Source organism: Dryas octopetala, chromosome 2 (genome assembly GCF_963921425.1).
Source record: "Dryas octopetala chromosome 2, drDryOcto1.1, whole genome shotgun sequence".
Lineage (NCBI taxonomy): Eukaryota > Viridiplantae > Streptophyta > Magnoliopsida > Rosales > Rosaceae > Dryas > Dryas octopetala.
In genome coordinates, this window is record NC_141367.1 from 32643918 (window position 1) to 32667600 (window position 23683).

Here is a 23683-nt window from a genome sequence, read left to right on the forward strand (position 1 = left end):
TAAAAACTTCAAGATTTGGTATAACTTTTGAAAATTTAATTTACTATTTAAACACAACTTTACTAAAATGAGAAGAGAAATACACGAGACCACAACCTAATTGATATGTGTCTCAATTCAATGTAACATATGAAAACATAGATTTATATAAAAAAAAAAAGCTCTAAGAAGAGAATAATTTTAAAAAGATAAAATACTAAACTCAAAAGAATTTTAAAAATGAATTGCAGTTCCCGTAACAGTCACTTTCTCTTCTTTATTACACAATAAAAAAAAATCCCACCGAATAATTCACAATAAAAGAAATCTATTTCTTTGGCACGCTTCCAATAGGCTACTTAGAATTGGAATTACCAATTATTCAAGAAATCTTCATAATTTATACAGGAATCTTCAATTTTGGACACGGTTGCCATTGTAGATAAATAAAGGGTTAAAGTCGTCAATTTAATTTCAATTCCCTGAGCCGTTAAAATCTGGATTTAAATTCGGTTGGTGCCAAAGCCCCGAAATTTAAATACCATAAAAATAAAAATTTAATGTTATAAAAAATTCAAAATTTAAAAAAATCCAATTTTTTTTCTTCTATCATGAATTCATGTGGTGAATCAGAGAAAAATAGAGCCAAAAAGCTGGTTCCTCTCCACACTCCTTGCATTTTCTCTTCTCACTTTCTTGGAATCCAAACACCAACTGTCAGACTCACGCTGAACATCTTGATTGTTCTTCACAAGTCTCTCAAGATTATTAGGGTTTCATCGGAGAAGCATCTATCTTCTTCGTCACATTCTCTCTCAACTTTCCTCGTCAAAGCTCAGAGCTTGTTGTGTAAGACTGCAAGTTCTCGAACTGTTTTCCTGAGCTCTGAGCAAAGTCTTAGGTCTTTGACGATTGATCGGAGGATTCCAGTCAAATTCCGAAGTGGGTTTCACCTTTTCTTTGAGGTAAGCGGATCAGTTCGAGTTTGAGTGATTCTGTGTGCTTTGAACTTGAATTTTCTGGTTAGTTGCTGAGAAAATGAAGTAGAAGCAAATAGAATGATAATCTGGGTTTCTGGGTATGTTCATTTTAGTTTCCTTGTATTACAAAGTTGGGTGCTTTGGGACTCGCTGAGTTGACTAGAGGCTTTCTGAATGTGAATTAAGACAATTTGTTGTAGATATATTTTCTCTTTGTCAATTTATTTTTCCGCAATCAAACACTGCATTGAAGGAAAAGATCTGTTATTGTCAAAGGGGAATTGCTAAGTTTAAAGATTGGTTCAAGATTGTTATCTATTTCAGAGTGTGGAAAGATGAAATTATATTAGATTGTTAAAGGATATGCTTCGTTTAAATTAATTATCTGGCGACTTGGTACTGATATTATTTTGAGATATTTTGAAGATCGTAGTAAGCATCATTTAGAGTTGAACGTGTCAATGGTGACTGATAAGGGAAAAGCACTAGAGTCTGTATCTTAAATTATGGTCCCCGCCATTACTTTCTTTGGATAAGTCATGCCGTGGGTCCTTGTTAAAGTCTGGTATGGCTTTTTTTTATGGTTGAAAAAGTGAGCCTTTTGATCTCAGTTTTTATTTGGTATTCAATCTTCTAGGTTTCAAAACTCCTTAGAGGAGATGTCGCAAAAATCCAGGGCCCCACCTTCCTTCCAGTCTATCAAATCATTGCCTGGAGATTTTAGGTTCTCAGGTTTACCAGCTGCTGATCGATTTGTAAAATCCGATGATGGGAATTTTGGAAATAGTAATGTCATCTCCTCGAGTATTCCAGAAAATGGTGATTTAGGGGATAGTGTTGCTGAGGGGGTTGAAGGCAGTCTTGGGCCTCTTGGTGACATGGACCAGGTAAATGATGATTCGCCGTATAGCAGGAACACAATCTCCATTGAAGACAGGCCATCAAGCGGTGATGAAGACTTGGATTCTGTGGCTCCACCTTTGCCTTCAATATCTTCATCTCGTAGGGAACATAGGTGGGATGATACCACCTCTTATGCTGGGAAGAAGGTATTTAATTATCCAATTGAAATAAGAATCTAAAATTTCTTGTTAGAATGTAAAAAAGATTTTGGCGTAATTTCTGCAATCAGGGTTTTTTTGCCCTTTTCTTTAGTTAGCTTGCATATATATATATATATATATTGTGTTGTGTTTATTCTCCATAAAAATATTATGTTATGTTTATTCACATACACATACACATTCATGTACATGCTTGTTTGTGTTTATGTATGCATATACGTAGTACACAACGTTTAGGTACATGTTTGAAATGTATGGTAGTATGTAATGTGCACGAAGGTGTGATAACAGAGTAGCATCCTGTCATCCCTAACATCTCTTAAGCCCTATGGCCACAAAGTAGCTTAATTCCTAATTCCTGAATCCCTAGCAAGATGGATCTCAGTTTTAAGTATGATGCTAGGAAACTTAATTTATTATGAAACAAAGAAAAAACTTTATATATTGAGCTTGTTGGCACCTTTGTTATGAATACATATTTTTAATAATGAGAGACAATCTTGATATAAATATGCTAATATGAGAGTGCAGTTTGACATGGTAATAAAGGGTGAAAAATGAATCTTTATAAGGAAATGCATTCTCATCTGACTAAGATAGTAGAGCATTTGGCAACTTTATGTGAGGAGTATGTGGGTGTGCAGAGAATATAATAGAAGCTTTAGGGTCAACGAGTCTTCTTTGGTTGAGAAAGGATTGTGCTAGAAGCTTAGAAATTGTTGGTGGCTTAAGGTAAGATCTCATACATACATGCATAGTACGTACACACACACATATACATTTTCAAATGCGGAACGTTGCACGTGTCATGATTACTGCAAGGCGTTGATTGTGTCGGTCACATGGTGTAGTCATCATGATTAATGGTGTTGATGGTGTCACGCATCCGTGTCATGCATTCGCATCATGTAAACCGATAATATTAAATTATGATAGTTAGCTTGTGGCATGTACCTTGCAGAAACTAATGCTCTATGAAATTGGTGATTCACTTGTACGTATTATTTCACTGTCTCTCTGTGTAATGCATTTGTAATTCTGTTCTGCTTCTATGGACAACAGAAAAAGCCACAGGATTATAAAATATTTATTGTAGCTATCTGATGATGGTTTGATTTGACTTAATTAACTTACCATTAGCATGTATTAATATTTCTTACACATTAGTATTTATTGTTTCAGAAGCTACAATCTTGGTTCCAACTTCCAAATGGTAATTGGGAACTGGGGAAAATATTGTCAACCTCAGGCACTGAATCTGTTATATCACTGCCTAACGAGAAAGTAAGAGACCTTTTGAAAATTATGGAAGTATGATGTTATGGTTACTGTTTGATGTTGAGTCGATTTCACATTTCTATTTCTCATGTAGGTTGTAAAGGTAAAAACTGAAGATTTGGTTCAAGCAAATCCTGATATCCTTGATGGTGTGGATGATCTCATGCAACTTAGTTACTTAAATGAACCATCAGTGTTGTACAATCTTCAGTATAGATACAACCAAGATATGATTTATGTAAGTGCTTAGTTTGGATTTAAGTTTACTTTGAAATTCACTCCTGAATTTTCCTTCTTTTAATTAATATATTTGTGGCAAAATTGTCTATTTCAGACTAAAGCGGGGCCAGTGTTGGTTGCGATCAATCCCTTTAAGAAAGTTTCTTTATACGGGAATGAATACATAGAAGCATATAAGCGTAAAGCTGTTGAAAGTCCACATGTGTATGCCATTGCAGACACAGCCATCCGGGAAATGGTTCGAGGTGACTTTACTATTTCACAATTTATGATTGAATTTTTAGCACTTCAAACCATATCTGCGAAATGTCATTAATTTGTAGATCTGACTCTACTCTTTTTTTTTTTCTTCCAGATGAAGTAAATCAATCTATAATTATAAGGTCAGTAAAATATGACTTTTGCATTTCTGACTTTAATCGTCCCATTTAACATCCTATTTTTGGATGAGTCAGTTATATTTTTGCAGCGCTTTGTTTCCTGAATGAATTTGATTTTAAGCAACCAGAAAGTATCCAAAGTACTGGGTAGCTGCACGCATAGTTAGGAATGCACTCCAACATACACAAAAACAAAATAACTCAAAAAAAGAAAGAGAGTAAGAAGCTTAAAATTTTCAAATGAATCATCTTTGTTAACAAGTATAAAAGAGCCCTTTTTCCTTAAATTTGTTTATTGTAATAATTTATTTCAGCAACACTTCTACTGTTCGGGACTTATTTTGATATGGAATGAACTCTTATACATTTAAGTATTCCATTTTTTTCTGTTCATAATGTAACACATGAGATATGTGATGTTATTGCATCATCCCTAAAGAATGATTTATTTCTATGTAGGATTTTTTTAAAAAAATATATTTGCACATGGAATTAATTTCATTGACATCCAATTATCTATTTTTCTTGTCCATTCAGTGGGGAAAGTGGAGCAGGAAAAACTGAAACTGCAAAGATAGCAATGCAATATTTGGCTGCACTTGGAGGTGGAAGTGGCATAGAATATGAAATATTGAAAACCAATCCGATATTAGAAGCCTTTGGTAATGCGAAAACATTGCGAAATGACAACTCAAGTCGCTTTGTAAGCTCCCAGCTTCTCACATGAATACTCTTTCTGTTAGGGTGCTACTATTTGCACACATTAAACTACTCTACACACTCCCTCCTTAAGGTTAAGACACTCCTTAAGACAAGACAATTCCCATCTTAAACTCATTTCTTTCTATTTTATTCTTCTTAAAACTTAAGAATATTAATTTAAGAAAAAAGGACCATTGGCCTGTCTGGCCATGGCTCACACTGACGCCTGGATCGTGACCATGACAGTGCCATGACGCACGCCATGGGTGGGAGGGGAGAAGTTGATGGGGAAGTGTGGGGGAGAAAGAGGAGGTGGGGAGAGAGAAAAGGGTTAATTTTTTTCCTTAAAAATTAGATAAATAAGGGCAAGTGGAAATTATAATTTTGGGGGGGGGGGGGTGATGAGTAAGATGGTGGGTGTGAATAGAATTACCCTGTTCTATTAATGTAATTTTATTGAGGTTTAGAATTAGAAATTATAATTTGGAAGTTACAAATTCAAATTATGGCCCTTGATGTAGCAATATTGATAACTCTGAGAAAAATGTTTCAGGGAAAATTGATCGAAATCCACTTTAGTGAAACTGGAAAAATATCTGGTGCCAATATTCAAACTTGTAAGTTCCCTCGTACTGCTGAGGTTCCTGGGTGAAATTTATTTGCACATATATGTGTGTGTGTGTGTATTTTTCAAAATATTTTCACTGACCTTTTAATTTGTTTTGTTTGTTGCCCCCGAATGACACAGTTTTGCTCGAAAAGGTAATTATTCCTTCCTCTGGACTTTGATTGTGACCTGTTTTAATTTTTAATAACAAGTCATTGATTAATTGTTTTTTGTACAGTCTAGAGTTGTCCAATGCACTGAGGGAGAAAGGTCATATCATATATTTTATCAGCTCTGTGCTGGAGCTCCACCTGATCTCAGAGGTTATTATTACCAATTCTCTTCTAACTGTTTATGTTATTTGACATGAAATAAAATTTTGTTTTAAATTATATCTCCCTCAAATCTATTCAGTATGTCTTCTTTTAGAGGTTCAGCTAAAAACTTACAGCAGATGCCTTTCATGTGTGTGTGTGTGTGTGTAAATATGTTTTGCGTCTGTGTGTCTGGCTTAAGAAAATAATTTTTTGTTAGTGCCAAAAAATGTTCTTTTCTGATTCCATTTTTCATGTGTTTGTTCCTTTGGTTGTATGTCACAGAAATGCTGAATTTGAAGAGTGCAGATGAGTACAAATACCTGAGGCAAAGCAATTGTTATTCCATTACCGGGGTTAATGATGCTGAAGAATTCCGTGTGGTCAAGGTACTTTTTCTTACTATATGCAACAAATCACATATCTACAGTCTCTATTTTACCATTTTCACCATTTCTTCATAGAATGTGAGATTATGCGCATGTCAACTCAATTTGGATTTTACTATTTTCAGGAAGCTCTAGATGTTGTCCATATTAACAAAGAAAACCAACAAACTGTATTTGCAATGCTTGCTGCAGTGTTGTGGCTGGGAAACATCTCATTTAATGTAATTGATAATGAAAATCACGTTGAAGCTGTAGCAGATGAAGGTAACTATCTTCTAGATGATACAATTAAAAGAAAATCTATATGATTACTGTTTTCAAGTTTTTACTAGCAGTGTTTGCACTATGAAGCATTAATGTGGCTTCAGGATCCATTATAAACACCTGCAGTGTTAGCAGTTCTTGAAAAAGTACGATATAGGACAGCAGGGATGTCTATTGGAGGTTATGATGCATCAGGGATGTTTTGATACACAGAAAAATAGACCATATTGGTTCCTGGTCTAAGGCGAGGGGAAAAAAATCGCAAAACTTTCAGGTGACATAAAGCCAATTAAGATTCTATAACTTACAAGTAACAAAAGATTACTATGAAGGCCCCAGAAGGAAATGAAGAATGCAAAATAGTTTGGACTTTGCTTTGCTTCTTTATTGTCACAATGTCACATGCTGTAAACTTGCATTGCAAAGGGTTTGAAGTTCTTCCATGAAAAAATGACCACCTTAAAGCGCGACAGATTGCTGGAGTTTCTTTTTGACACTTTTGTTTTATAATACCTTTTGAAAGAGACGTGACAAAAAGTGAGAGAACAAATTGGGGGGTAGGGGAGATAAATAGAGATCTAGTTGTGATGTATTTGCTTTCTGACTATTTCCCTGTGTCTCCCAAACTATATCTAAGTTTGTATGATCTCAATTAAGAATGCAAATTTCATTTTCAGGTCTGTTCAATGTTGCTAAATTGATTGGATGTGGCATTGAGGAGCTTAAGATTGCTTTATCAACTCGCAAAATGAGAGTTGGTAATGACAGTATTGTCCAAAAGCTAACAGTCTCCCAGGTAAGAAAACTTTTCAGAGAAAATATCTGTCTTGTAGGTTGTGTATATCATACATAGCATAGGCATGAAGATACAGAGCCATGAACGTAATGGTACTCTTCTATAAATGTCCTTCAAATGACGTTTACTGTCATTTAACTAATGTAATTTCAAACTTTAACAATTTTCTTTCAATTGGATCATGCACATTACCGGATCCCATAAAAGGAAAAGGCTCATGGGCGTTATTATTAGTTATAGCTTTGTTAGTCATCATGTACAAACCGTTTAATAATTATGTTCCAACCTGATCAGGCAAACTTTTGGATGAAAGATCAGTTGCTTGGTTCTTATACTTTTATGGTTCGTACTTGTTGGGGCGGGATCATGCTCTTAATACTATGTAATGAGGCTTGTGCATTGGGTTATCCTCAGTGTCACAGCCTCTTGAGAATTGCATCTGTTCAGCCCAAAACTCTTTGTAGTTCATTAATAACTTCTGAATGATTTTTCTTTTTTAGTTACTGAAGCTTGTTCTAGACTAGGCTTTATGAATCTCTCTCTCTCCTCCCTTTTTTATCAGAATAAATTTTATAACAAGAATGTCATAATTAAAATATAATTCAGCTGACGTGACTATGGATGATTTAACATATTTGCATAATTGTAGTTTGGTTCAGTTACTACTGAGTGGTTTCATTTGGTTTTGACTAAAATATAAAATGAGAACAAAAGTAAGCATAATTAAATTGATATCCCGACCCTCTTTAACGTATAAAAATTCTTTCTTGCATCTTTCAGGCTGTCGACACAAGAGATGCTTTGGCAAAGTCAATTTATGCATGTCTATTTGAGTGGCTGGTTGAGCAAATTAACAAATCACTTGCTGTAGGAAAACGGCGTACTGGCAGATCTATTAGCATTCTTGATATCTATGGTTTTGAATCATTTGATGTATGTTTCATTGGAACTCTTTGCGTGTATTATAATTTTTGGCGTGTATTATAATTTTTTAAAACTATGCATTTGTTTTTTCTGCAGAGAAATAGTTTTGAACAATTCTGCATTAATTATGCAAATGAGAGATTGCAGCAACACTTCAATCGTCACTTATTCAAATTAGAGCAGGAGGTAACTAACCATATTTTCTTCATATCAGTATAAAGTCACTAAAGATTTGAAGATTTTTTTTCTGTTTTTTTTTTTTGTTCCATAAAATTTTATCAAGTTCTAATTAGATTTATAGTTTCCATAGATTTTATTAATTAGCAAACCATAGTTCATAGTGCAATAGCCTTGTCCAAATCAACCATGCCATCCTAATTCTATGTCTCATTTTAGTTATTATTATTATTTTTTTATCTGCTCATTTTAGTTCATTAAAAAAACTTGTTTGATTTAGTGTTTTTTTGCTGACTTGTTAAGAGAACTGTTATAATAAGGTGAAGGAACCAAGATATGTTATTAAACCAGTGAAGATATTATGCTTTGCTTGTGTGAACTAAATTCTTAAATAATTCCTAATTCCTAAATCCTAATTTATTGTTTTGTATTTCCACTTGAAATGAATAAATTGAATGAGGAACTTTATGAGAGCAGAAAACATGCTTAATCTACTGTTACTATTTTTATTTTTATTTTTTTCAGGAATATATCCAGGATGGCATTGATTGGACAAAAGTTGAATTTGAAGACAACCAAGATTGCCTTAGTCTTTTTGAAAAGGTAGTGAACTTGTCAACGATCAGCTTCAGTATATGTATTTCGTAATTTGTACTCTAGAGTAACTAGTTAAATTTATTATTGTACTGCCATCAGTGGGCTGTATAGAAATATGTTTGGTGCTTTATAAATATTGACATTGTGGTCCTTGTATAGATTTCAGACATAATTTGTATGTTGATGGTTATTTCGTGATAATAATCAATCAGTATCTTGAAAGACATGATACTAATCAAAACCTTGGCACATGATTGAGGATTTTATTGTGCAAAATGATGCATAATTAATTGTTAATATGTGAGATGGTTTGGTATATTGTGTTTATGTATGTGTAAAATGTATTTTATGTTTTTTGTGGAAGCATTGAAAGAATTTTACACAGATGTAGCACATATTATGGTTGTCCCTTGTTTAAAAATGAAGTCAATGATGATAACCAAATTCTGATGCTCGGTTAGCCCTTGCCCCTTAAAATGTTTGAAAATTAAATTTACAGTATGCATTTTCCTGAACCTTCTTGTAACATAAATGCAGAGACCGTTGGGATTACTGTCCCTGTTAGATGAGGAGTCCACTTTCCCAAATGGTACTGATTTGACTTTTGCCAACAAGCTTAAGCAGCATCTGAGTTCTAATTCTTGTTTCAGAGGAGAACGAGACAGAGCCTTTACTGTTAGTCATTATGCAGGAGAGGTACTCCTTGTCATTAAGTGATTTTCGTTTTTATTTGTTCTTGTTTTCTGCTAGAGTACTTAGCGTGATTTTAGTTAGAAGTTAGAACTCAACTGGCATAGGGCATGACTGTGTATATTTCCTTGATTGGTCAGATTTGAACCTTAGACAGTTAGACCTATCCCGATCCCTACCCACCCCTTTACCACCTAAGTGAAGGCTCGGATGCTAACAATTCTTCTATGTATTATCTCAAAGCACTGGTCAAAAGAAAAACGGAAAAAGCTTTTGGTTGCCTGACTGTTTGATAGCTCTACTTGATCCTCCACTCAGGTTACATATGACACAACAGGATTTTTGGAGAAGAACAGGGACTTACTGCATTTGGATTCCATCGAGCTTCTCTCCTCATGCTCATGCCACCTTCCTCAGATATTTGCATCTAGTATGCTTAATCGATCTGAGAAGCCTTTAGTTGGTCCCTTACATAAATTAGGTGGAGTAGATTCCCAGAAGCTGAGTGTCGCGACAAAATTTAAGGTATGTTCTTTTCAGTTTTTAGGTGCTTTTGGACTTGATTATGAATTTAACAACGATTATAATGTTTCTATTTGTTATGTTTTTCTTTTCTTTTCTTTTTTCTGAGAGATGAAGATTAGTTGTTGAGGCTTTCTGTATAATCTGTGCACATACGTAGAGGGGGGAGGAAGGGGGAGAGAGGGGGGGGGGGGGAGAGAGAGATTTTTGCGATCAATCCTTCAGGAAACATTGGGTCTCACATCTCTTTTTTTCTGCCAGTTGTTTTCTTTTGATTAACTGATTTGTGCTCGTATTTAGGGTCAATTGTTCCTATTGATGAAACGACTAGAGAACACCACTCCACATTTCATACGTTGTATCAAGCCCAACAATCTTCAATCTCCTGGATCATATGAGCAAGGACTTGTACTGCAGCAGCTGAGATGTTGTGGGGTCCTAGAAGTGGTTCGAATATCAAGATCTGGCTTTCCTACCAGAATGTCACACCAGAAGTTTGCGAGAAGGTAACAAAAGATATCTTTGGTTGTTTCAGTTTTCAAATATTTTATACTTTGTCTCCAGTACCTAATTATTGTTATTGTCTGTATTTTTCGTTATTGAATCTTGCGTCAGATATGGTTTTCTTCTGCTGGAGAATGTTGCATTGCAGGATCCACTTGGTGTTTCAGTTGCTATTCTTCATCAGTTCAATATATTACCAGAGATGTATCAAGTGGGCTATACAAAATTGTTTTTCCGAACTGGACAGGTAAATTATTGGAACACCCCCCCCCCCGCACATGCCATGAATAACTCATGTTCAGGGTTGATTGTGACTTATCAGATAAAAAGAAAAAGAGAAGTTCACATTAGTGTGTGTGTTTTTTTTTTTTTTTTTTTTTTTTTCTGGTTTGGTTTGGTGTTATGAACATGGATATCCATATCCTTTGTATGTGTTAATATTTACTGATATAAAAGTGGTGAGGAAATTTGATGCAGATTGGGGTGCTTGAGGATACCAGAAATCGTACCCTCCATGGTATTTTACGTGTTCAAAGCTGCTTTAGAGGACACCAAGCTCGCTGTTACCTCAAGGAGCTGAGGAGAGGAATCACCACTCTTCAGTCATGTATTGACGTGTTCATTGCTTATTTTGGTGAATTATATCATATCTTGTCAAGAAGCAAACTAAGATTTTGGAAATATTTTTAATTACTTTATGCAGTTGTAAGGGGAGAGAAAACCAGAAAGGAGTACGCAATCTTACTACAGAGGCATAGAGCTGCTGTAATCATACAAAAACAGATGAAAAGCAGGACTGCAAGGAAGAAATTCAAGAACATTCATGATGCATCAATCATGATACAATCAGGTATATTTTTTAGCCTTGTTCCTCTGTTAATCAATCCTGTGATGCATGGAATTATATTTTCTGCCAAAGGATCCTCAACCGGACAAGTGCACATTCATAGTGGATTGAACCCAATCCTCCTTAATGACAGAGCTTCATCTTGGCTGGCATAGGCTGTTGTTTGCATGGTGTCAATTCTTTAGAAGGGAAAACACAAACAGAAAATGGAAATGATTAGATATGGTTATTGGCAGGCCAATATCAGGCTTGATATCTGAATTTAGTATCTAATTTTGTTGCACATTATAAAAATTGCAAAAAAACTTAAGAATGGACATTCATGTTTTTTTTTTTTCCTCTTTTGCTTAAAAAATTAGGACTTGCTGATATTATACGAGAATTTCAATAACTTGTTTGAACTTGAGTGAACTGGTTTGGTAGTCAAAGTTTTTTTAACCAGTACAGGCGTGGTCAGAGTGAAACCTGTTTAACCTATGCAGACTTTGTCAACATCTCTAAGGTCAACCTCAACCTACATTACTTGCATCACTTCATATGTTTGATTATTTTTTCTATGCTATCTTTGCAGTTGTTCGTGGCTGGTTGGTCAGAAGATGCTCAGGGAGTATAGGATTATTGAAACCTGGGAGCACAAAGGTAGTCCTTGACTCTTCATCTATTATGGTTTCCTCATTACTTCATTATGGCCTTTGTACCCTTATTATTGCTTTTTTATTTTTCAAATTATCAGTATGACCCCAAAACTTGTATGGCTTTTATTTGCACACTGTCGAGTGATGCATGACTTCCGTTTATTCTTAGATTGAGCCTCATAATAGCATCCCCAGGGTCAATTACTGCTGTGTGACTTTTTGTGACCAGCAATATATATTGTTTGAGAAATTTTGGTGATGTGTGAGCACGCCTATATTTTCAGTTTGATAGTAATATTCTGCATGAAATCCTCCCCTTCTCCCCCTTTTGGGAATAATTAACACTTAGAATCCCAAACAGGCTAACGAGTCAGATGAGGTGCTGGTCAAGTCATCTTTCCTTGCTGAATTACAGCGCCGTGTTCTTAAGGCTGAAGCTTCCCTGAGAGAGAAGGAAGAAGAGAATGACATCCTCCACCAACGTCTCCAACAGTATGAGAGCCGATGGTCCGAGTATGAACTGAAAATGAAATCCATGGAAGAAGTGTGGCAGAAACAAATGAGATCCCTGCAATCCAGCCTCTCAATTGCTAAGAAGAGCCTAGCCATTGATGATTCTGAGAGAAATTCTGATGCATCAGTCAATGCAAGTGATGACCGTGACTACAGTTGGGATACAGGAAGTAACCATAGGGGCCAAGATAGCAATGGGGGGAGACCAATGAGTGCAGGTTTGAGTGTTATAAGTCGGTTGACTGAAGAATTTGACCAGAGGAGTCAAGTTTTTGGTGATGACGCCAAGTTCTTGGTGGAGGTAAAATCCGGTCAAGTTGAAGCAAGTCTGAATCCAGACCGAGAGCTTAGAAGGTTGAAGCAGATGTTTGAGGCTTGGAAGAAGGATTACGGGGCAAGGCTACGGGAGACGAAGGTAATTTTGCATAAGCTTGGAAATGAAGATGGTACTGTTGATAGGGCGAAAAAGAAGTGGTGGGGAAGGAGGAACAGCTCAAGGATAAATTGAATTCCCAGCAAATTGATAATACGGCTACAACACGAGGACGAAAGTGATGAGAAAGAAGAACTCAAGGACTAATGGAATTATTTTCTTTGGTTGGGCTAGTTTGTCTTGTTGTTTTTGCTAGCCCCTTTTTATAGGCCAGCAATGGTTGCATAGAAATTGTGACAGAGTTTTGTTGTTGCAAGGGATTTGGTGCGGTACAGAGAGCTAGTTATTCCGAATATGTATATCTTTTTTATTTCTAGTGCTAGTTTCACATTAATGAATGAATTCTTTACCATGAAATTAGTTGTGCAAGGTCAATACTTGTAGCTTGATAGTTGCATCTTAAAATAAGGGCTTTTTTTTACCAAAAAAAAAGAAAAAGAATAAGGGCTTCTAGACTCCCTCTGAACAACATTAATATCTCAAAAGCCACTAACGAAAATCTTCTTTTTTGAATTTTTACATTTACCATATGTAAATGTAAATGGGATCTTTTGAATTTATTTTCTTTATGAGAGAAATTGAATACCACAACCACCACCCCAGTAGTAACTCTGATTTACACTTTTTGAGTTTATTTAAATTGGGATCTTATTTATTGCTCCCATAGTTGGCCAATGTGATCGAAAGCGGGTTCTTTCCTCTTGGGCCCCCTATTCTGGTAACATGGCCTTGAAGAGTATGTTTAATTCATTCATTTTTCCTGAATCCTCATATAGAGTAGTTGGAAAAAGCTGTTGTATGCAAGGAAAAAGATACTGGGGCCATGCTTAATTTTATAAATCATTAAAATAATATTTATACATACATAGCTTGTACATCATTTATATGATGAACTAATTTGATTTGATTTTGTTGTAATTTTACCAGAGCTGAATGCTGAATGCTGATGCAGATATTCTCATTTCTCAGACGTCTGTTAGTTATTCTACCAGGTCTCAAAAAACCGATAATATGACATATGAAAGAATCTTCTATTATGGGCATCCATCCGTCATCAACAATTCAACATGGAATATCCTACAGGAACATCCGCGTCGAATATTCTACAAGTCATCCATCAATGCCATAAAAATGTTTTCTTTCTTTGTAACTAAACCGCAAAAAACAGACATATATTCGGCCATTCTTTTCTCTTGTTTCTGTCTTTCTTTATTCTTGCAAGTGGCAATTATCTTCTAGGGTTTCGTTCCCGACTGCTTGCTTTTTCATTCTCTCCTCAAATTTCCACTCAAATATCCTACTTTTCTTTTCTATAAAATTTAATTTTCGCTTTGGCAGTCGTAGGGATAAAACAGTCTTTTCGAGCGACGTTTCTCTTCTTCCTAGATTACCGGAACGCCTCTCAATCACTATCGTTAACTTCCCTTTCCCCAACAAAGGGAACTGCAGCGTCAAATTCATTACACGTGGCATTTTTCTTTTTTTTGTGATGCGAATTGCATTGTAAATTTGTAATTAAAGGCCCAGCCTTGCCTTGACCACCCCATAGAAGGAACAATCAAGGAAGGAAGCTTCTGGGTCGGGGTCGGTGTCTGGTGCGCGTGGTGATAATCGGGCTGTCAAACCACATTGGCAGCCCGAATTCTGAAGACTAGTCCAAGCACACCCAGGTAAGAATATGTTTTCACAATTAACGAATATACCATTTTTGATTCTATTCATCAATTCAATTCTTGCGTGTTTTGTTTTCCATGCCTATATAAATTCATATTCTGATTCCAATTTGATCATATTCTAATTGTATTATATTCTTGGTCATATTCCCATTAATTTCTGCAGGTGATTCTCGTGTTTGAATTGTTTGGCTTTCTGGGTCTCCACCTCCGCTTATTATTATTTATGTTGTTGTATGGGGGTTGTTTGATATTGGCATGAGAGATTTTGGGCATTGTTTCAAAAATGGGTTCCTTGTCTGGAATCCTTCCACGACCTCTGGTTGCGGCTGCTGCTGTTGCTGTAGCTTCAGTTTCTGCTGACTTGTCTAATAAATTGCCGTCTCACCGATCCACTGACGCTTTGTCTACCTCTGATTTATCAAATTCTTCATCCTTACAAGATTCACAGTCATCATGGGTTTCACATATTTCGGTTTCTAAGCTTGCAAACTTGTCGTTTATCTCCAGAATTCGAGTACCTGTGCCCAATGTTAACTTCCCCATTCCTAATTCGGACAGCAATTTTGTTCCAAAGTTGATGTATTCTTCAGTTGCATCTTCACCTCTTCTTCTAAATTTGTATCAATCTGCAGACTTGGTTAAAGCACCAAAGCCAACTGCATATAGGCATGCTGTATCTACTCCCCCCTCTGAAGCCATGTACAGATGGCATTTACCTGAGCCAAATGCGATAGATGTTTCCGGTACTTCTGATTGTTCATCAGCAAAGTTCAGGACTGTGGTGGTTTTGCTAGGGTGGTTGGGAGCAAAGCAAAAACATCTCAAGAGATATGCCGAATGGTATACTGCAAGGGGGTTTCACGTAATTACCTTTACTTTGCCTATGGCTGAGATTCTCAAATACCAAGCTGGTTGTAAGATTGAAGACCACATTGACTTGCTTATGAGCCATTTGGCTGATTGGTTAGAAGAGGAACATGGAAAGAACCTGGTTTTTCATACTTTTAGCAACACTGGATGGTTGACGTGAGTCCACTTTCCCTTTCTATCTCTTATGCATACACTCAAAGATATGAAATCTCCCCATTCTCGTATGTAACCATTTTTCATGATTTGTTGGTTGGGTTTCATGTTACAGGTATGGGGTAATTTTGGAGAAGTTCCAGAAGCACGATCCTTCTCTAATGGGCAGGATTCGTGGCTGCATTGTGGATTCTGCACCTGTTGCAGCACCTGATCCACAGGTAAATCATCATTTTTAGTCGTGTAAAATATTTTGTAACAGAAAAGGATGCATAATTTTTTTCCTTGGCAGGAGCAGAAATTATCCACTAATGTTAATTTAAAAGAAATTTATGTGTATACTCTATTTGGCATCATAGAAAGCCTTCTGTTGTCATTTATTTGTATAATACAATTCTGTAATTTGCTTAATATTATTGCAACAGCAGAAATTATCACTATGACCATGCCCAAATGTTGTAAGGATTTCTATAACAAAGTTGACCAGCTGAGTTTTTCTGTGTTTGATTGGGTTTGTCATGCACATTATCTACTTCTGAATTTTTCTGGGTTCCAGGTTTTTTCTTTTGATTGTTTGTCTTGGGATGAGCATGCCATCTAATTCTTCACATTGTGTAGGTTTGGGCTTCTGGTTTCTCTGCAGCCTTTCTGAAAAAGCATAGTGTAGCAACAAAAGGAACCACGGACTCAAATGAGTCGGGGATGGATGTTTTGGCTGGCAGCAAGGGAGTAATGGTACCCAAACCTGCAGTAACTGAAGCAGCTTTGTTATTAGTTTTGGAGAAGTTTTTTGAGGTGGTTTTGAATCTTCCTACGGTGAACAGGTAGTCAATCATTTTATTCTTCCATTTTAATTTTATTTTTCTGGGAATAGGAACAGGTAGTCTATCTGAAAATACTTCGATTTTGTCGTTGGACGAGATCAGATGCCTTAATTGGAGTAATAGTTAAAATTTTGTTTAAGATTTTTCTTCCCTATACCAGTTGAAGTCAAATTTAAAGAGATGGATCCAAAATAAATTTCTATAGACCTTTCTTTTATTTAGAGAAAGGACATTATGGATCCTTTCTCTCTCAATGTCTGTAGATGTGCAGCTTTCCATGTTCTGCACATTTCCGTTTATTTATTTCGTCTCTGCTTTAGGTTCTGAGAGAAACCAATGTAGCAGCTATCTATCTAAGTATTTTTTATGCTTTGATTTTGTAAGAATTTTTTCTCCTTTTTATGGGAAGTAGTATGATTATATGTTATTGCATTGTAGGAGGCTTTCTGATGTGTTGGGCTTATTGTCAGCACGACAACCAAGCTGTCCGCAATTGTATATCTACAGCTCTGCAGACAGGGTCATTCCTGCAGGTTCTGTGGAATCATTCATAAAGCAGCAACGGAGGGCTGGACATGAGGTTAGGGCTTGCGACTTTGTTTCCACACCTCATGTTGATCATTTCAGAAATGAGCCGGAACTGTATACTTCTCAGCTAACCCAGTTTCTGGAGGACTCTGTGCTTACTTGTTGCAAACAGTCTCGTCAATCTAAATTATTGAGTCACTGACCATGACTCTAATTCTTTTCTTCTCCATAAATATATACAGCATCTAATTGATTCGTTGGTGTAGAGGTTGTTGAATTCAACAAAGAGGATTAGCATTCATTTTCTTTTGTACTTTGTTGTTCACATGATACAAACAAGTATACAAACAGGTTATTCTCATTTAATACAGAACACAATTTTAAACTATTTGACATCAACTCAACTTTCATTGTCTGCCTGATATTCAATAAGTAATGTGGGTATTCATATGTACATCATGGTTCATTGATCTGATCTTCGGGTTAGAAAGGGATTCCCTTGATGAGGGAAAAAAAAAAAAAAAAAAAAGGTTACAGAGAGATTACTACTAAAATATCACCTGAATGGGATTTGGCAATTTTCAATTGGACTTCAAAAATTTAGAGCCCGAAATTTCTAAAATAAAGAGATTTTGAGAAAGAAATTGTCTCCACCAATGCTACCCCCACCTTTGCTACAACCATTACCATCATCACGATCACCATTACCATTACCAATGTCATTGTCGTCACTTCTATGACATCCATCATCGCGACTGCTAGTGCCGCCACCATCACCCCCATTGCCTCTCCCTCCACCACCATTACATATTTACATCACTATCAGCATACCCAATATCCCCCACTCGCGTTGCTATCATCAAACTGGTTCTTAGAAAAATTAAAATTTTCGTATTTAAATTCCCATCACACTAAATATGTTATCAAAATAAATGAGTCTCACATTTATTACTTATAACATATAGTCATATAGTAGCAATGATTGGTAATCATGTTTAAGATTATTGAATTACTTAGAAAGCAGGGACAATGGGACAATGAGTGAGACAAGGAGAAAATGACACCCCACCGGCCACCGACCCCCAAACAAACACAGCTCTGAGCCTCTGAGCCCTCCCACATATACAATTAGAAAACACTCGATGAATACACCAACCAACACTGACCAAAGGACGTTTTCACCATCAATAACTCCACCCACTAGCCACTCTCTTTCTCTCTCTTTTAATTCTTAACCCTAATCATAATTGCTCCCCATATCGAAAATCCACAATTGGGGATAGGATTAGGGTTTCTGCTCTGAAACCTCCAATTTCCTCAATCAATGGCTTCTTCAGCCCATTCCTCGTCAATAAAAAGCATAAACGAGGCATTGACGGATGACGAGCTTCGATCGGTGCTAGCAAAGCTGGATAGCCAGAGGGACAAAGAGGTATTCGGGTTGGCCTGCAAGAGGTGGCTTCACTTGCAGAGCACGGAGAGGAGGAGGCTCTCCGCACGTGCGGGCCCTCATATGCTTCGCAGAATGGCTGCCAGGTTCTCCAGGCTTCAGGAACTGGACCTCTCCCAGTCCATTTCGAGATCCTTCTATCCAGGTGTTACGGACTCTGATCTCTGTGTTATTGCTCATGGATTTAAGTGCTTGAGACTCCTCAATTTGCAGAATTGTAAAGGTATTATCTTTGGTGCGTGCGTGCGTGCGTGTGTAAATGGAACATTTATTTGTGGGTTTTGTGCTTAATTTATGCTGAATTCTCAAGGGCATTTCAGTTTGTTTCATGGGTTTCTGTTTGTTTTTATTGAATGGGAAAAAGTATTTAACTTTTGCTGATATCTTCTTTCATATTGGATATCTGCTTTAGATCATTGTGGTAGATTTTGCAATTCAGTGGGTTTTTTGTTTTTTGTTTTTGTTTTTTTTTGAGCTTGCTTGATAGGTTTGTATTAGGCGACTCATTGTTTCAATTTGCTGAATTTATTGGGTGGATGGGGTTTTTATGGATTTCTGTACTTGTAGTGGATTTTGATTTCCCGTTAAATTACATGCTAATAATTTTAAATTTTCTTCTAATATCAGGATAGATATTTGTATCCTTATGCTGCACTTAGCTGCACGTAACTTAGATTTTTGGATATTTTAAAGGTGTGTTCTTTTCATCTGATTGGATAGTAAAGGATCCTGTGATGGATTCTTTCTGCCTCCATTTTGTACTTTGAGATACTTAGACTTGCATATCCGCAACACTATGGCTTTAGCAGATACAAGAAGTGAGATTCGGTTAGAAATAAGAAAATCTTATATTTGACTCTTAATCTACACATAATAGTTATGTTGCTGAAAAGTCAAATTTTTTTTCTTGTTTTCTTTATGAGATGAGATGACGTGCTTGTGCAGTTTCTAGGAATGTGTATCTTGTCAATTGAGGTAGCTGTGCATCTTGTATTCTCAGGAATATGAATGTAAATAGGATTTCTTGTCATTGGTTGTTGATAAAGTAGCTTATTGTAGTTTATATGAATCTGCAGCTCTAATGCCGTTATTTGAAATGTTCTTTGACTTTAATTATAGCGATTCTTTTGTTCTTTTGATTGTTTGTCTTTTGAACTTATATACTAGTTGAAAAGGAAAAAAAATGGTTGCTTAATTTTAAAACGTGTATGCTAGTTTTCTTTTATATTTAACATGTGAACCTGATTACTATATTGTTCATTTCTTTCTTCTACAGGACTTTCAGACGCTGGAATCATTGCGATTGGATCTGGTCTTTCATCCCTACAGTCGCTGGATGTATCATATTGCAGAAAGGTAACAGACAAAGGATTATCAGCTGTTGCTGAGGGCTGTTCTGACCTTCGGGGTCTGCATCTTGCTGGCTGCAGATATGTTAGTGATGGATTATTACGAGCTCTTTCAAAGAATTGTCACTATTTAGAAGAGTTGGGGCTCCAGGGTTGCAGTAACATAACTGACTCTGGACTTACTGATCTTGTAAATGGATGTCAACAAATCAAGTTCTTAGATATCAACAAATGCAGCAATATTGGAGATATTGGAGTTTCTAGTGTCTCCAAGGCATGTTCATCGTCTCTGAAGACACTGAAGTTGTTGGATTGTTACAAAATCGGGGACGAGTCTATATTGTCCTTGGCCAGATTCTGCAAAAATCTTGAAACTCTAATCATTGGTGGCTGCCGGGACATTTCTGATGCATCAATAAAATTGTTGGCCACTTCTTGTAAGAGTAATCTCAAGAACTTACGGATGGATTGGTGTTTAAATATATCTGACCCTTCCTTGAGCTGCATCCTCGCTCAGTGCAGAAACCTTGAGGCTCTTGACATTGGGTGTTGTGAGGAGGTGACAGATGCTGCCTTTCAGGGCTTAAATGGTGGAGAGATTGAGTTGAGTTTGAAGATTTTAAAGGTCAGTGACTGCCCAAAAATCACTGTGGCAGGTATAGGCATGCTGTTGGACAAATGTGACTCTCTAGAATACCTGGATGTAAGGTCATGCCCACAAATTACAAAGGCAGGTTGTGATGAGGTGGGGTTGCAGTTTCCTGAATGTTGTAAAGTGAACTTCACGGGGAGTTTATGTGATCCTGATGTGTTACTTTGAGAGCTGGCAATCTGCCTGGTGGAAGTTTTGAAGCAAGCACTGCTTTTGAAGCTTGATTACCACAACTCATGAGGCTGCTTGTGAGCTCGTCGTTCTCATAGTGTAGTTTATCCCCCGGAATATATTTGTATATTTATCATGTACATTTTCCATTGATATTTGAAATGATGTTGTAACTAGTCAAGACAAAAAAAGAAGAAAAGTTGTAACTTGTTACTTATCTGGATTTGAATCACAGCATAAATAATATGATTTGCAACTGTTGCGAGAGTGTTGTTTCTTATCATGCACACACAATGTAATTTATGGAGTCGAGCCATGGGTGGAGATTATAAAGTAGTGTGGATTCAGTTCTTGAGTCCGTAATTGATGCATGGTTGTAGAGGTTGGTGGAAGGAAGGCAGTGAGTTGGAAATTTTAATGAAGACTAATAAAAGGTCCTTGGTCTCTTGAACGTCATACTCTTCTGCCAAAGGATTCCAACATACAATCCTAACAAGCATTACATGTAGATATATGTAGCCTTTTTCAGAGTGCGTGAGGTGAGGATGTGTCGTTGTAGCTTTTAGAGCTGGCATTTTAACTTTCTGGTGTGTCATCCCTCTTTTAGTTATTAATACGTGAACAAGAAAAATGAAAAGGGGAAAAGCATTAATAATCAATTTGCCGAACAAAAAGTTTGGCACCAACCAACTTACATGCTCAAGAAAATGTAGATTTTATTTTTTAAAATATCAGAATTGAAATGACTGATAATAAGTCATATATCCATGTGTACTAATAATAGATCAAATAAAACCAGAAAATGGAATGTCCATTAATTTGTCCTCTGTGGTAGAAAGTTCACAAGTCAGTCTGTTGCTTGCGAATGTGAGAATCGGCCGGCCCCTGCACTGCAGTAAAGTTGTTGCAGTGCAGAACTTAAGGGGAACACCTTTTACAAATCGATCACAACCTTTGTAATTGTGGATATGATGTTTGATATTCAGTATGAGTCTATGAGAAGTGAGTAGGCACATTATAAAATGCATGTCTCATCACCTGATATTTCATCTCAGCATTGACATGGAAACTTAATTGATTCATTTAGTGAAACCTTAAATTACAAGAAAATATTCATGCATTCCAAATTCCAAGGTCAGCTTTCGATGACCTGACCTGCAGCATATATGGCATGTACGTGCAGTCGAAAAAATTAATGACTTGACTTTTTGTGTCTGTTGGAAATGGATATATGCATATGCCTTATCAATCATACATAGCTATCCAGCCTAGCTTGCCACATGATCATTGAACTGCTCCTTATTCCCCAGAATATATCCCACCCCATAGCTAGTCACACAATTTTCAAAGAAAAGAGAATTTTCTCATTCATTAATTAAGTACAAGAATTTATACATATGTTGTGGTACCATCTGTAATCGTATTGAGCTAGCTCTTAAACAATTCCTAGCTTAATTTGCATAATAATTACATCTCATCTGATGATCGAAGCAAACAACTGATCTAGGGAGCTGGGAGAGAAACAAACAACCAACTCCATCTGCTAGCTTCATTTTAACAAGTACACATACTTGGATCATCTGACAATTGTATTCATTTTCTCTATGCTTGAGAAATTGCCTCTTCCAGATATTTGAGAGCTTTCTGGTAATTCAAGAAACCCATAAACCAGAAGTCAAAATTATCCACAGTAACTATTTCTATGTACTTTTGTGATGGCTTCTTCTCATTCTCGCTTTGGTTTACTCCCTTTATCTTATTGAGTGGGATCACCACCTGCAAAACATAGAAATAAGTATTTAGGCATATTAGACAAAGAGAGAGATTGAAGAAATTAAAGATTATTTACTTAATTTACTAATTTGTGAAATATAGATGGAATTAGAATTACCTTGTAGTGGACTCTAATGAGCTCTCCATTTGGAGATGTTAGTTTGATGGATCTCTCACTACAAAAGGCAATCTTGTCTGAGGAGATGAAGAGGAGGCCTGCAATAGGGCCTGCTGTGGTTGATAAGTAACACTGAGAAGCCTTCAACAGCTTCTCTCCTGCTCTAACACTAAATGCATGCTTGAACACCTTCTCCAACCCACCCACTTGAAGAATCTTAGCCCCCAGCCTCAACTTCCCCTTCACTGTCTCACTGATCTTGGGCCCCAGTCTCACTGCATTTTTTGTACCAAAATTAATCACTAACTTAATCAATGTAACAACTCATATAGGAACTTGATGATTCACAAACAATTTAATTAATTCAACTCAACTGAAGAAATTAAATTAACCCTTACCATGCTCTTTGACTCCATTTGCGAAACTGTCTGCCTTCTTTCCAAATTTGTTCATTCTATTAAGCACTGAATTCACTCTACCTGCAGCAATAACAAAGCCATCATCTCATTAATTACTTACACATTAAACCAATATATAATTAATGATTGGTTCAATGGTTCAATGGTTTAAAAATTAAACCAAGGGATGGAATTAATTACATACTTTGTCTCAATTTTGAAGACTCGGTTTCAGGATCAGATGAAATATGATATTGAATAGCAGGAGGATCAGGTAGAAGTAGTGATCCCTTTGGTGATCTCTCAAACGTGTATGCTAATGCTGCTGAGTTGATTGGAATTCCAATAACTTGTCCTCTCTCAAGTGAAGTGCCTTTCATATTTGATGATGGATCGATAGATCAAGTAGCTAGCTAGCAAAGGAATTGATCACTTAATTGCTGTATAGAATATTCTCCACTACTCTTGCTAGCAGAAACAAAGGAAGTAGTATTGCTTAGTAATGATGTGGTTGATGATGATGATGAATTCTAATTGTATTCTACATATGTATTTAAAGGGGTGAAAATAGTTGGAGAATGTTAAGCTTTTTGGTGCATGAGTCATGTATGGCTCATCACTGAGAATAAAGGCATATGCATATACTCTTAAAGATTATTTTTTAAAGAAAGAAAAGATAATGGGAAGATGGTATCTTTGCAAGGTTGCTTTAATAAATGACATTTTAATTAAAAAGCTGGTCCTCCAAGTCTTCATTTGTGTGTTTTGTATAAAAATATGAAATCAGATCACACTCCAGAATATTAATATCAGGGTCACTATATTAGGCTCTTAGCATGCATGTGATTTGGCTGATGTGACAAATTTGGTCACACAAATGCTTTTT

General features: G+C 36.3%; 4 protein-coding genes across 4 annotated transcripts; 3 read left to right on the forward strand and 1 right to left on the reverse strand.

Moving 5' to 3' along the window:
- The first annotated feature begins 593 nt into the window (after positions 1–593).
- Positions 594–13218, forward strand: ATM1 (myosin 1). Its single transcript, XM_086230393.1, has 24 exons — positions 594–944; positions 1597–2008; positions 3206–3307; positions 3396–3539; positions 3636–3786; positions 3897–3924; positions 4459–4624; positions 5177–5240; positions 5372–5385; positions 5469–5553; positions 5830–5933; positions 6059–6197; positions 6875–6993; positions 7774–7926; positions 8014–8103; positions 8620–8697; positions 9229–9387; positions 9700–9906; positions 10204–10409; positions 10519–10654; positions 10885–11014; positions 11111–11257; positions 11826–11893; positions 12251–13218. Exons 2-24 carry the CDS (start codon positions 1619–1621, stop codon positions 12908–12910), a joined length of 3540 nt encoding a protein of 1179 aa, XP_086086519.1. The 5' UTR covers positions 594–944; positions 1597–1618; the 3' UTR covers positions 12911–13218.
- Positions 13219–14144: 926 nt separating this feature from the next.
- LOC147295879 (alpha/beta-Hydrolases superfamily protein) lies at positions 14145–17278 on the forward strand. Its single transcript, XM_086232426.1, has 5 exons — positions 14145–14505; positions 14675–15537; positions 15650–15755; positions 16153–16358; positions 16797–17278. The coding sequence occupies exons 2-5, from the start codon at positions 14795–14797 to the stop codon at positions 17086–17088; spliced, it is 1347 nt and encodes a 448-aa protein (XP_086088552.1). The 5' UTR covers positions 14145–14505; positions 14675–14794; the 3' UTR covers positions 17089–17278.
- Positions 17279–17636: 358 nt separating this feature from the next.
- Positions 17637–20775, forward strand: LOC147295880 (RNI-like superfamily protein). The gene is made up of 2 exons (XM_086230394.1): positions 17637–18559; positions 19613–20775. The coding sequence occupies exons 1-2, from the start codon at positions 18211–18213 to the stop codon at positions 20503–20505; spliced, it is 1242 nt and encodes a 413-aa protein (XP_086086520.1). The 5' UTR covers positions 17637–18210; the 3' UTR covers positions 20506–20775.
- A 978-nt stretch (positions 20776–21753) lies between these two features.
- Positions 21754–23482, reverse strand: LOC147295881 (GEM-like protein 7). The gene is made up of 4 exons (XM_086230642.1): positions 23003–23482; positions 22798–22878; positions 22400–22674; positions 21754–22284 (listed from the first exon to the last, which is right to left on the reverse strand). The coding sequence occupies exons 1-4, from the start codon at positions 23175–23177 to the stop codon at positions 22111–22113; spliced, it is 705 nt and encodes a 234-aa protein (XP_086086768.1). The 5' UTR covers positions 23178–23482; the 3' UTR covers positions 21754–22110.
- Positions 23483–23683: the final 201 nt, after the last annotated feature.

Coding starts and splice junctions, on each gene's coding strand:
- ATM1 (XM_086230393.1), top strand. CDS start 1,619: ATGTCGCAAAAATCCAGGGCCCCACCTTCCTTCCAGTCTATCAAATCA. Junction 3,308..3,395: donor TATCACTGCCTAACGAGAAA/GTAAGAGACCTT, acceptor TTTCTCATGTAG/GTTGTAAAGGTAAAAACTGA. Junction 11,258..11,825: donor ATCAATCATGATACAATCAG/GTATATTTTTTA, acceptor CTATCTTTGCAG/TTGTTCGTGGCTGGTTGGTC.
- LOC147295879 (XM_086232426.1), top strand. CDS start 14,795: ATGGGTTCCTTGTCTGGAATCCTTCCACGACCTCTGGTTGCGGCTGCT. Junction 15,756..16,152: donor TTGCAGCACCTGATCCACAG/GTAAATCATCAT, acceptor CACATTGTGTAG/GTTTGGGCTTCTGGTTTCTC. Junction 16,359..16,796: donor AATCTTCCTACGGTGAACAG/GTAGTCAATCAT, acceptor ATTGCATTGTAG/GAGGCTTTCTGATGTGTTGG.
- LOC147295880 (XM_086230394.1), top strand. CDS start 18,211: ATGGCTTCTTCAGCCCATTCCTCGTCAATAAAAAGCATAAACGAGGCA. Junction 18,560..19,612: donor CAATTTGCAGAATTGTAAAG/GTATTATCTTTG, acceptor TTTCTTCTACAG/GACTTTCAGACGCTGGAATC.
- LOC147295881 (XM_086230642.1), bottom strand. CDS start 23,177: ATGAAAGGCACTTCACTTGAGAGAGGACAAGTTATTGGAATTCCAATC. Junction 22,675..22,797: donor AAATGGAGTCAAAGAGCATG/GTAAGGGTTAAT, acceptor CAAAAAATGCAG/TGAGACTGGGGCCCAAGATC. Junction 22,285..22,399: donor TCATTAGAGTCCACTACAAG/GTAATTCTAATT, acceptor TATGTTTTGCAG/GTGGTGATCCCACTCAATAA.